This window comes from Eubalaena glacialis, chromosome 8, assembly GCF_028564815.1.
Source record: "Eubalaena glacialis isolate mEubGla1 chromosome 8, mEubGla1.1.hap2.+ XY, whole genome shotgun sequence".
Lineage (NCBI taxonomy): Eukaryota > Metazoa > Chordata > Mammalia > Artiodactyla > Balaenidae > Eubalaena > Eubalaena glacialis.
This window is the reverse complement of record NC_083723.1, coordinates 128,420,739-128,433,627: the sequence shown is the minus strand read 5'-3', so window position 1 is coordinate 128,433,627 and position 12,889 is coordinate 128,420,739. Positions and strand designations below refer to the sequence as shown.

At 49.9% G+C, this 12,889-nt stretch overlaps 1 protein-coding gene across 1 annotated transcript in view; it reads left to right on the top strand.

Moving 5' to 3' along the window:
• PTPRN2 (protein tyrosine phosphatase receptor type N2) overlaps positions 1-12,889 on the top strand; it is a 702,618-nt gene that overhangs the window by 673,044 nt on the left and 16,685 nt on the right. Inside the window, 4 exon segments of the mRNA XM_061198224.1 lie at positions 1,761-1,880; positions 2,999-3,165; positions 8,093-8,146; positions 11,036-11,100. Of these exon segments, the coding sequence (XP_061054207.1) occupies positions 1,761-1,880; positions 2,999-3,165; positions 8,093-8,146; positions 11,036-11,100 (406 nt within the window).

Below are 12,889 nucleotides of genomic sequence, written 5' to 3'. Positions count from 1 at the left end.
CCAGCTGGCCAGGCAGCATGGTGCGAGACCGGAAAAGGTGGCGAAGGTGGCTGTCACCCTGCGCACAGGCTCCAGGCCACACGGGCAGGGCTGGCAGAGTGGGACCCACCCTGTGATGCTGGTGCTCACGTGGGCTGAGATTGGTTTGATTTAGTCAGTTCCCCTGTCTGCTTTCACACAGTGACCTCAAAAGAAATATTATCCCCAGGAGTGCCTTTGCGGTTGTTCGCTTAAATTATTTCATTTGGATTCACTCTTAACCAAACCTTCAGAGAGCCAGGCGGGTCCCCAGACGGAAGGACCTCGGTGGGGGAGGGCCTTCTTAATGCCACTCCTGGGGGGCACAAGCAGAGCCTCGATGATTAGTTTATGGCCTGGATCATTGTATTTTTATTACACTCATAAAATCTGTGTTTCTCCTCATTTTCGTAATGGTTTCACTAGGCTTCTGCACCTTCTCAAGGCACATTATACGGCTACATGTTAGGAGGACAGATCAGCGGGTAGGTCTGGAGGCCTGAGAAGCTTAGAGCAGGGCGCTGGCTTTGAATTCTCATCTGTTGCTGGATTTGCACCCAAGAGAAGGAAAACGTGGGTTTGAGCATAATTCACATTTATGTGGGCTTTTTTGTAAACACTGCAGCAAGTCCCCTTGAATTCCACTATAAATGATACACAAAGAGGGGCCTTAAGAATATTGACTAGGGCTTCCCTGGTGGCACAGTGGTTAAGAATCCGCCTGCCAATGCAGGGGACCCGGGTTCGAGCCCTGGCCTGGGCAGATCCCACATGCCGCGGAGCAACTAGGCCCGTGCGCCACAACTAAGCCTGTGCGCCACAACTACCGAAGCCCGCGCGCCGTGCTCCGCAATAAGAGAAGCCACTGCAATGAGAAGCCTGGGCACCGCAACAAAGACCCAACACAGCCAAAAATAAAAAAATAAATAAATTAAATAAAAAAAAAAAATATTGACTATTTCTATCCCTTACGTTTAACCCATAGAATCAGTGGTTTTAGCAAAGATGCTCCAAGCACGTAGGTTCACAGCCACAAAATTGTGAGTTTTGTCTGAAAAGAAGCCAAGTTCGAGAGCCTTTGTGTCTTTGCCATGTCTGGTGTTTAAATGTGGGTCTGTTTGTTTCTTGTGTCTCGGAGCTGGTTTTGGTGTGGCTATTATGGATGATTAAGTCAGTTTGGGGTGCGCTTTCCTTTGGGCAGTATTGCTATATTTTGGTAAAAGGAAACGAAGTGCCAGCGGGGACTCATGGCTGTAACACACTTGGGAAGGAATACTTTCAGGGTTGCTTCCGATAGGATGGCAGCTCCACAAAGCAAACTGTTTGTCTAGTCGCACAAATAATGACAAGTACTGGAAAACGAGCATGTCCGCTAATTTCTGTTTGTGTCCCACGGAGAAGTGGTGTGTCCGAGTCGGGCCAGCCCACCCGCTGTGGGACCAGTCGCCTGTTTGTCCTGCATTACAGACCAAAACGGAGGGAGCCAGGCAGCTGAATGTACAACTGAGGAGGTTTTACAAGGTGTGGAACGAGTTTACTAGATTCTTTTTTTAATATTCCATGGAACATGCAAATTATGGGGCCAGCGTATTCAGAGATGCAAAAGCAGCTGCAGAGTCCACTGTCTAATGAAAATGAAATAAATTTCCTGTGCACGGAATAGATTTGGACTGTGTCTCTGGGGCACTAACTACGCGTGTCATGGGGCTCAGCCACTCACACTGGTCTCTGTCTGTCTGCAGATGGTGTGGGAGAGCGGCTGTGTGGTCATCGTCATGCTGACCCCCCTCTCGGAGAACGGCGTCAGGCAGTGTTACCACTACTGGCCGGACGAGGGCTCCAACCTCTACCACGTCTACGAGGTACTTCCCCGGGTGGCCGCCGTGGGCCGTGGGCTTGGGGGCCGTGGGCTGTGGCGGGCACTGGCGGGCCTGCCCTGTGCGGTTGCCGGCCGCTGTCCCTTGAAGCCTTGCTGTGCAGTCGGTTCCCATAGGAAGTGTCCCCAGGCCCGTGGTCAACAGACACCAAGAGCCTCCAGACACCTATGCCATGGGGACTCTGGCAGAAATGGTTTTCATTTTTTTAATTTTATGAATACAAATTTGGACAGAAAGGACCAAAAAATGACCTCACTGGGTGGTCAGTTGAGCCTGGTTCTGGATAACACAGAACATTTTCAGAAAGAAGCCTCTGTTGACCCTGTCCCTAATTCTTAGCATCCCGCCTGCACCCCGGCCCCTGCTGCTCTCCGGTGGTCTGTGTCCACAGTGCTTGGCCTTTTTATCTGAGGGTCCCCTGCAGGCAAGCTCATTTCTTCTGCTGGATTTTTGCCCACATCAAGAAGGAACTAAGGCAACTTGGGCAGTTAAACTAGTACTGGAGTGTGTCCTTTGACCCTGTTTTGCATTAAAATTATTCAGAATGCCAAAGTCCCACGGCAGGACCCACGTTAGAAGCACAGAGGTTCCCCCTAAGCCGGTCGTGGCTTTGAGGTCCCTGCCCTGGGCTTCCAAGCTCAGGGCCCGGCAGCATCTGTGGAGGCCTTTGGTTTCCTCTTTCTACAGCCAGGTGGTGCCTCCCTGATGACATGTCAGTGAGAGTGGAACCTCTTGTGGCGTTTTTGCTCAAAAGTATAATTTTTCTCTGGTGATTTTTGTTGAAGGTTTACATGGCTTAGAAAAGACAGAAACTGGAATCGTTTGGATTGTAACAGGTTTTTCCAATAATTTGACTATTATGACCCAGAGTGACATTAAAAAAACACAAAAACACAAAAAAACCACCAAGTGATCTTTTGTGTAAACCATGTTGAAATTGGGAAGGTAGGCGGGGCTGCTCACCAGCATCCCCCGTCCGCCATGTGCCCCCGTGGTCCCCACCCCTCTCTCCGCAATGTCGCTCCGCGCTCAGCCGAGCTGGGCCCCCAGCCAACGCCTGTTTCTGCACACACACACCCCCGTCCGCTCTCCCCCCCGCCCAGGTGCATCTGGTCTCTGAGCACATCTGGTGCGAGGATTTCCTCGTGAGGAGCTTTTATCTGAAGAACCTTCAAACCAACGAGACTCGCACGGTGACGCAGTTCCACTTCCTGAGCTGGTATGACCAGGGAGTGCCTTCCTCCACGAGGTCCCTTCTGGATTTCCGCAGGTGAGACCCACGGCCCGCCGGTGGGGTAGCGTGCTGAGTGCGGGCACAGAGAGAAGGGGTTTCCTGGGTCCAAGGGGCCGTTTGCTGTAAGACGTGCCATCTGCTAATATTTGAGTGTTATAAATCTATTTATGTTGTGTAAAGGGGAGGGGAGGGGAGATTATGTTAACTCACACATTAATTGTAAGACGCTTTCTAGCTTTAGAGGTGTTAAAATGTGAGGGGGGAATGGGTATCTTAGAATTGTGGAAATGTGGTCATTGTTCTCGATAAGATTCTTCAAGTGGTGAAGAATCCTAGGGTGTGAATTTCACAGGATATTGGTGAAGAAAGCCCAGAGTTTTTGTTTGGGTGCTCAGCTGGTTAGCTATGGTGATGAGAGCTAGGCCCAGATTCTGAAATGGATGACCTTGGATGAACACCTGGCTGGAGTTCCCACATTACCGTGTATTTGTGGTGCAGTTTGGAAGCTGACGGTTCAAAAATATCTAGAGAGAAAATGAAGGTGTCGAAGGCCACCCATAACCACGTTCTGAGCTTTCTAGAACCTCCCTTACGTTTAGCTGATTGGAAACCTAGCAAGTATGGAAAACAGATAAATATTCAAAACAAGGAATTAGAGAATAAAGGCAAAACGCTCTTTAAACCACTTTAATTGCACGTGTTCGTAAAGTGATTTGTATCTGAACAGTCACAGATACGTAACTTGAGGGAGGTTGAAACGGCGTGTTGTCATAAAGATGGGGTTTCAGGCATAACTCTGGATTTCTTGAATTTGTGTTACAGATTCTGAAGGTTATTTTGATACTATTTCTTTTGCCTTTTAGCCCACTTTGAAAAACAAAACAAATTTCTTTATTTGAATAGCCCTGTGTGTTAAATAGCACGTGAAACAGCTCCAGCAGAGACGCGAGTTTGGCGTCTCACCTGTCGCCCTGTCCCCCTCCCCAGGGAGGCAGAGGGCGCGAGCGGCAGGGGGTCCTGGACGCTCTTGGACAGACCCACTCCATCCCGATTGCCTGGCCATTACTTACATTTTCTTAATACGAATTTATTTCTAAAAATCTTACTTAGGGCACGTTTCCTGAGATAGACTCTTCAAAAAGCAGTCATTACTGGCAAAATGGATGCAGCTACACACACGGCCGTTGCCGTCTTGGTGCTCATCCAGTGTGTCTGTACATATATGCATATGGGCGTGTCTCTAGCTCCGTATCCATATATGGAGTTGGACAATACATAACCAACCCTCTGTGCTTACAGTTCGTCAGGAAGAAAAATCTGATTCCCCAAATTCCCTTTCTCCAGAGTCCCAGGAGATAGGGCCCGAGAAGGTTTCGGTAAATAAAAAGGAACGCGGACCCCCAGACCCGGTTTTGAGCATCTCGTTAGAGAGAAAAGCTGTCCTGCCCTCACTAGCGGACAAGGCTGCTCTCATGTACTACCTGGGCCGTTGGTATGATCACATTCTCAGAGCGCATCGCGCTCAGACACGGATCGCTGCTTTGTGGTTTTCTGTGTCAAGCAGCCCCCAGATGTCAGCCATCGGAAGGTGAGCCGGCTTCTGAAGACACTGGTCATTTCAATGCAGCGGGGCGGCTCGGCTCCCTTTGAACAATAGACCCGCGTTCATTCCCGCTCTGGCCGAGCGCGTTCGTCAGACACCGAGATGTGTAATTAAATATTTCTGGCGCCCAGAGGGAGCACATTTACACTTTAAAGAGAAACTGCTAAGCTAAGAGATAATTAACATCACATGTGAGGGCTTTGCTGTAGAAGAATTCTCTCTCTCTGCTACTCTCTCACTCCTGGCTGTGTGCAATGACATCCACTAACGCTGCTCACTGTAAAAATGGACAACCCTTACTTTGCCAGCTAATGAGCGGTGGCCAGTGTCATTTTTGTGATGTTGCAGCTAGTAATATGAGCCCAGTTGCATAGTCACAAAAGTGATCATTGGAAACTGTGACTGTACTGCAGGGACAGAGTGGGAAGCCCCCTTTCTGAGCCTCTAACGACCTCTGACCTTTGCTTGCTGTTGGTTGCATGGCGGTTCCTTCTCACTCAGTGACCCATGGGTTGGTTTGTATTACTAATCGTTCTTTCTCGGTGAATGCCTCCTGTTGCAGTATATACGATATCCATTTTACTCAATGTTTGCGGCCTCTTGCTTACTGATGATTTGTTCCAGTAAAGTAAAACCAGACAGCTGTGCGTTGCTCATCTTCATGAATAATCCGCATCTCTCTCTCGGGTCGACCAGATGAACGCTTTGGTGGACTGTGTGATGCTTCTGCTTTTCTCCTTGTGATGCTTTATGTGGTAATAATACAAGTACCTGGTTCTGTGTAAATAAAATTCTAAACCATGGCAGCACACTGGATTTCCACTCGCGCCTCCTTGATTGCTTGCGGCTGTTTGTAAATAGGTTTAGCACAGGGAGGGGCTGGCACGGATATTAAAATTACAGTGAAACCTTCTTGGGTCCTGCCGAGGCAGCCAGTCACAACACGCTGGAGAAAATAACATTTTAAACATGTCGTACAATAGAGACCGGAATTGCAGTCTGGAGAAGCAAGTCACAGCCAAAACAGCCAGTAATTTGCTTTTTAGCCACATTTCTTAGCCAGGGAGGTGATTCCTACTGCGTTTGGCCAAAGGGGGCCTGACCAGCTAGCTGTATGTGGAGCACTGCTGGTCTACTGTTTCCTTATGCTGTTCTTTCCTGAAACCAGCACGTTTCAAAGAAGGGTATCTTGTTGTTGTGTTTATTTCTTTTCCAATGTACCTTTTTTGTGCTTGGCCCCATCAGAAAAAATGGGGAATTGACCAAAAGTTGAGTTTAGTCTTTAGAAACACAGACCGGTCTGTCAGGTAGGAAATATAACAGGGCGTTGGAGGTGCCAAGCTGAGGTGGTTCACACCTAAAAGATTCCGTGACTGAGAAGCATCCAGGAGAAAATTCTGTTTGAAGGTGCAAGGCCTGTAAAAGTAGAGCCACCCCGGCTCTGGTCTCACGGGCAAGCAAGCTCCGTTCTGCACACACACACACACACGAACACGCACACACACACACACACACAGCACGTGCATCATGCCTGGACACACACACGTGTGCACACGCACACACATGGCCTTTATTGGGCCGGCGGGCTCCCCACTGCTCACACTGGAGACAAGTCCTTGGGGCCTGGCATCTATTTTGTCGGAGCTAAAGCTCACCGTTGCCTTGACAACCGGAGTGGAGAATGGGAGGTTTTAGAAGGAGGAGCTGGTAGATCTCTTTTCCGATCTCTTATTCTCAAAGGGCTGAGAACTTTCCAGGGATCCTGGCACAGACGTTCCCTCAACTTAATCGCTTCCCCTTTCCTCTCCCCTAAACCCTAACCCTGGGGCGTAGGTCAGAAGCAAGGACAGGCTCCAGCAGAAGTAGTGCCGTGGCCACGAGGACGCTGAGCAGCCGGCTGTTCCCGGGTCTCTGGGTCCTCACCTCCCAGGCTCCCTGCGGCCCGGGCTTGCAGGCTGGCTCTCAGCCGGGCGGCAGCCACAGAGCACGTGCCGCTGCCCCGATGGCCCCGGGCGCGGCCGTCTCCGGGCACATCTTACCTGGACTGCACGGCCACCTCCTGCCACTTCCCTCGTGCTGTTCTGGGGGTGGAGTCTCCCTTCAGAAGCGCCTATTCTGTTCACTCTATAGCGGAAGTAGGAAAGCAACACAGCTCTGACATTTGGGCAATAAATGTCATTTTACGTGACATTAAAATACCCACTCATCTCACCCATCAGCTGCTGCACTCGACTCCCTCCCAATCCCACACCGTCTCGGGTTTGTAGCAAAAGAACCCGCTGATTGAATTTCCACTTTCAACTATTTCCATGCTGAGCAGACAAGCCTTTGCAGAGAAATGTGACATTTTCCCATTTCCGGCATGAAGAAAAAGATTTTTCTCTACTGTCATTCTTTTTAAAATTTTACTTCACGTCTTATATCATAGAAATTCACATTCACAGCACATTTTAGAGCACACCCCCCTCACACATACTTTCCCTCCAATTAACCAAAATTCTGTCTTTAATTTTCTTTATTTAGAAAGATTTTACTGAGAATTTGGATATAATTTGTAAACATGATTAGTTGTTTCACTGAATTACAAAAAATATCAACCTTATACAGTGAATTTCCTAGCAGTGCTCTGTAGTGATTTAGGATTTGGTTACAAAATCTTAATCTACGCTTCTTGTTAATTTTCATGGATTCTGACCTAAAATCTGCACAACCGAGCTGTTTTAAACATAATCAACGCTTCTTATTAATTTTCATAAATTCTGACCTAAAATCTGCACAAACAAGTTGTTTTAAACATAATCAGATTTATAAAAACGGAAATATGTGTCTTGGACATAATTGAGGCTTCTCTGTAATTTAGATATCCTTACAAAACTGACAGATCAAGAAGTGTCTTTAAGATGCTGTTTTGAGACATCACGGTAATGTTGCATTCCAATGTGATGTCTAGACTGTAAGAAATTCGGAGTGTAAATTGCAAAACTCAAAAATTTAAGTGAAGAATCTAGACATATCACAACAACAACGGAAGTCAAATTAACTAGAGCAACCAAGGGGGGGGGGGGGGAAGGCTCAAATGGATGGATCTGTTGACCTCAGGCCAGAGTTCATACTTGTAAAGGGAAAAAGAAAACTGTGAAAATGTAAGAATTGTTTTCAAAGCTCTGTTTAATAATTTAATACTGAAAAGAAAAATAAACCTTTGAAAATGTGTGCATTATTTTGATCTTCTTTGTCAAAACAGGCTATTGCAAAATGATGTCCAAGAGACGGTCTGTTTGCTTTGGCGTATGGGTTGTTTGGATGGCTGCTACAGAGTCTAGTACATAATCATAACTTCTGTGTCTCTCTTTATTTCAGAAAAGTAAACAAGTGCTACAGGGGCCGTTCTTGTCCAATAATTGTCCACTGCAGGCAAGTACAACTTTTAACCTGGATTAAGAAGTGTTCACTACCTCAAAAGTAACCACTATTAAACATAGGAACTGAACCTCCTGATTGCTTAATAAGTATATCTAACTGGTAACTTCTAAAGGAAACCGAGGATATAAACTTATTTTGTCTTAAACCCTCCTGGGACCGCTGCGCAAACGCTCGGAGACGGTGTGTGTGGTGTGTGGAGGGGTCTCAGCCCAGCACGCCTTGCAGACGTTTGGAACCCTGCGCAGAGGCTGGGGCCAGTTATGAACGGGACAGACCTGGAATCAAACGAGTGGCCTTCGGGTGAAAGTTCAGTGGCTCAAGTGTCCTCGAGTGGGTTCCACCCAAGAAGAAGAAAGATCCACTTGAAGAGAACTCCCTCCGAGGGTGAGCTCTCCCCCGAGCTCCCTACCCACCTATTTTGGTGAAGAAGTGTGCTCCATTGTCTAGAACTGTCTTGCAGAGTATTCCTTTCTGCCTGGGATAAAAAGGAGTCAGGTCTCCAAAGATCAAACACCAAGTCTGTCCATTCAGTCAAGAAGTCTGTGCGTGCATCTGTCTGAGTGTGTGGGTGTCGGAGTGTGTGTGTCTGTGTGTGCGTCTCTGTGTGTGCACCTGCATGCGTGTGTGTGTGTATCTGAGTGTGTGGGTGTGGAATGTGTGTGCCTGTGTGTGTGTGCACCTGCATGAGTGTGTGTGTATCTGAGTGTGTGGGTGTGGAATGTGTGTGCCTGTGTGTCTGTGTGTGTGCACCTGCATGAGTGTGTGGGTGTGGAATGTGTGTGCCTGTGTGTGTGTGCACCTGCATGAGTGTGTGTGTATCTGAGTGTGTGGGTGTGGAATGTGTGTGCCTGTGTGTCTGTGTGTGTGCACCTGCATGAGTGTGTGGGTGTGGAATGTGTGTGCCTGTGTGTGTGTGCACCTGCATGAGTGTGTGTGTATCTGAGTGGGTGTGGAATGTGTGTGCATGTGTGTCTGTGTGTGCACCTGCATGCGTGTGTGTGTGTATCTGAGTGTGTGGGTGTGGAATGTGTGTGCCTGTGTGTGTGCACCTGCATGAGTGTGTGTGTATCTGAGTGTGTGGGTGTGGAATGTGTGTGCCTGTGTGTGTGTGCACCTGCATGAGTGTGTGTGTATCTGAGTGGGTGTGGAATGTGTGTGCATGTGTGTCTGTGTGTGTGCACCTGCATGCATGTGTGTGTATCTGTGTGGGTGTGGGATGTGTGTGCCTGTGTGTCTGTGTGTGTGCACCTGCATGCGTGTGTGTGTGTATCTGAGTGTGTGGGTGTGGGATCTGTGTGTCTGTGTGTGCACCTGCATGCGTGTGTGTGTGTATCTGAGTGTGTGCGTGTGGAATGTGTGTGCATGTGTGTCTGTGTGCACCTGCATGCGTGTGTGTGTATCTGAGTATGTGGGTGTGGGATTGTGTGCCTGTGTGTCTGTGTGTGTGCACCTGCATGCGTGTGTGTGTCTCTGTGTCGGTCCATGAGAGAAGAGGAGGGGCACAGAGTATGGTCTGTACCCTCGAGAACTGGACCAGAACACCTTTGACCCACCCGTGGAGCACAGCCATCTCCAGTTCTGAGGCAGATCTGGGCAGAGCTGTGTGATGTGAGCTGAAGGGAACTGAGGAAACCCTCGGCCACAGGCCGGTCACTCGGGCGTCGGCGACACTGGCGTGGCGGCATCCCCGCCTCTGGAGCGCAGGTGGGCACAGCGCGATGCAGAATCATTCTCTTTCCAACCGAGGCTTTTTCCACCGTTTGTTTGAAAAACATGTTGAGGCCAAACTCAGTGACTCTTTGCTGTGAAAGGATAACCGACAGGCTCCCAGGCCGCTGGCCGGCCCACAGGTCCGAGACTGAGAGCACGGTCACACAGCTCCCCAAGTCCTGAAATGGAGACGCTGGTCTTTTCCTTAAGTTGGCTGATTCTGCCAGGAGTATAAGTGTAAACACCATCCTCTTACTTACATGCTGCCCGTGGGCGTGAGAACAGCCTGCTTGACCTAAGGACCATCTCAGGGCACATGATGCGGGAGGAGAGATGCAGGGCTACTTCCTCCTAGAAAAGGCACCTTCCTTTTCTCTCATTGGCTATTGTCGAGCCACAATTCAGAACGTTTTTACAACTCTCGTCCAGGTGGTGATTATTCCCATTACAGCTGGGGGACGATGGGGGCTGAAAAGAGGCTCTGGTGAAGTGACGGTGGACATGTGCACCCAGCTCCTGAGAGGGACGGACAGACAGCCCCCCGAGGGTGTGGACACACGAGGCCTGCACCCGCCCTTCTTCCCCCGCTCACAGCCGGCCTCTTGCAGACACTTTGAATACAAATGCCATCAACTCTGACACTGCCAGGCATTTCTTTATTTCATTTTTTTTCTGACAAAATCTGCTGAATCTTTGACCAAAGAGGGGAGAAAAAAGGAAGAAAGGAACAAATCAACGCAGGCACAATAGCTAATCCGCACCGCTATTAGCTCAGGGCTGAAAGCTCTCCAGTCTCCTCCTCCTCCCCCTCCTCTTCCCCCTCCCTCTCTTCCTCCTTCTCCTCCTTCCCCTTCCCTTCCCCTCCCCCTCCTCCTCCTCCTCCCCTTTCCCTCCCCCTCCTCCTCCTCCCCCTCTTTCCCTCCCCTCCCTCTCCCCTCCCCTCCCCCTCCCCTCCCCTCCTCCTCCCCCTTCATTCCCATCCTCCTCCCTCCCCTCTCCCACCCTGACCCCCCTCACCCCCTTTCTTTCTCTTCCTCTCCAGTTCTCCACCCTGCCCTCCTCTCCTCTCATGGGCCCCCCTTGAGCACAGAGGGAAGATTCATCGTTGGCGTGTGGGGAGTGGGGACAGCATGGTGCGTTGTGTCCTCATCTCTCTCCTTCTATTGACAGTGACGGCGCGGGCAGGAGCGGCACCTACATCCTGATCGACATGGTTCTCAATAAGATGGCCAAAGGTAAGACTCAGAGCGGGGCTGCTTTGTTGTGGCTCAGAGCCGGATGGGGTTGCCATGGCAACCTCGGTGCAGTAGTCACAGAAAGCCTTGGGGAAAATTAGCCTGTTGTCCCTTTCCTGAGTCGCAGGAAAGCTGTTTGCAGCAAGCACGGTCATTTCTAAGGTTCCTCCTTTGTCACCTCCTCCGCCCGGGGTCACACACTGGGCTCAGCGCACAGTAGGTGATGGGCGAGTGCTCGCTGAGGATGTCCTGTGTTAACATCAGGAGTGAGGAGAAGGCAGCCCTGATCTTTCAGTGTTTCAGCAGCTCAGAATAGCCTTAAACAAATCCTCCCTGTTATTAAAACTATATTTGCAAAATTCAGAGCCACCTAAAATCTCTTGTAGTGATTGTCTCTAAAATAGGTCACCTTTGGATGCCCCTTTGTAACATCGTTTTAGCCCATGAATCGCTCTCCGTGGTCCTGGGCCTTTCCCTCCTAAAGACAGTGTCCGGGGACTTGGGCTTAGAGTGCTGTGATCTGAGCACAGACCTGGGATGAGTTCATGGCTTGGGTGGAGTTTAACCCATGAGAGTGCAGGGACCAGACAGGGCTGGCGGCTCCCCAAGTGTGGTCCACAGAACAAACCCGTAAGGTGTCCCCTTAGAGGCCAGAGTGCGCTCCATAGTCAAGTGGGAGAAGATTCTCTCGGACCCGCCTCTGGGAGAACCACGCACACGTCAGCAGGGAGACCCTAACCTGACCTGAAAAGGCACTTCCTTGTTCTTGAGATGCCTGTCAGCCTCCAGGGAACCTGGGAAGGAAACATTGGGATGAGTAACATCTCATGGTCTCCTTCCCACCTGTGAAAACATCCTCCTCTCTACATTGACACACACTCACGCACACACGCACATGTGTGTTCTTAGCTAGGGCACCCACCTTCCAGGACACCCACCCTTCATCCTTTGCCTGGCAATAAGAGCAGACACTGATTATAGAAATGGATTTCTATACATTGTCACACAACTGCCAGCAACTCTGAAATAGGCATCTTTCTTACTCCATTTCTCCTGGTTAAAAGAAAAAAAGAAAAACAGAACACATCTTTAGCCCAAGGATATCGATGTGTGAAGATAAAATAATAGCCATTGTGTTACACACAAGGACTAGAGAGCTTGAGCATATGACTAGCCGGGACCCAGGACTGGCCCCCCTTGGTGCCGCGGGCTCCCTGCCGGCTCCGGGAGTGGGGGGGAGGCAGGGGTGCGGGACAGTGGGCCGGGCTCGCACCACCAGAGACCGTATTTCACGCCCTGAAGTAGCTCCAAGCTGTGATGTGCAAACAAAGAAACAACGAAACAAATGCAAATGCTCTGATGGTGCTTTTAATAACATGGTTTGGTCTTAGATCCAAAAAGCTAACTTTTTCGGCTGAAAGGTCATTTGTTCCCCGTCCAGTAATGCTGCTGTGTCCCATCGACTGTATCTGTCTATTCATTTGCAAATGCGCGGTCACTGCAAGCCCGAAGCCCCCAGCGGAATCCCTGCTTCTTCCCCCTCCTCGTGCTCCCTTCTGCTGTCACGTGTAGTGTTTCCCCGTCTATCAAACCAAATGCCTTCCGAGAACGCAGATCGCCTTGCGTGTTTGAGGTGCCGCCTTTGTGTGTAAGCAGGTGACACAGGAACCCACTGGGTATACACCGCGGGGCGTGGTGCCCGGCTCGTCCCAAGGACAAGGGCCCCAGCGGTACCGGGGCGGGGGGAATACCCAGGTGTCCACCCCGCAGGTGTGGAGGCACCTGGAGC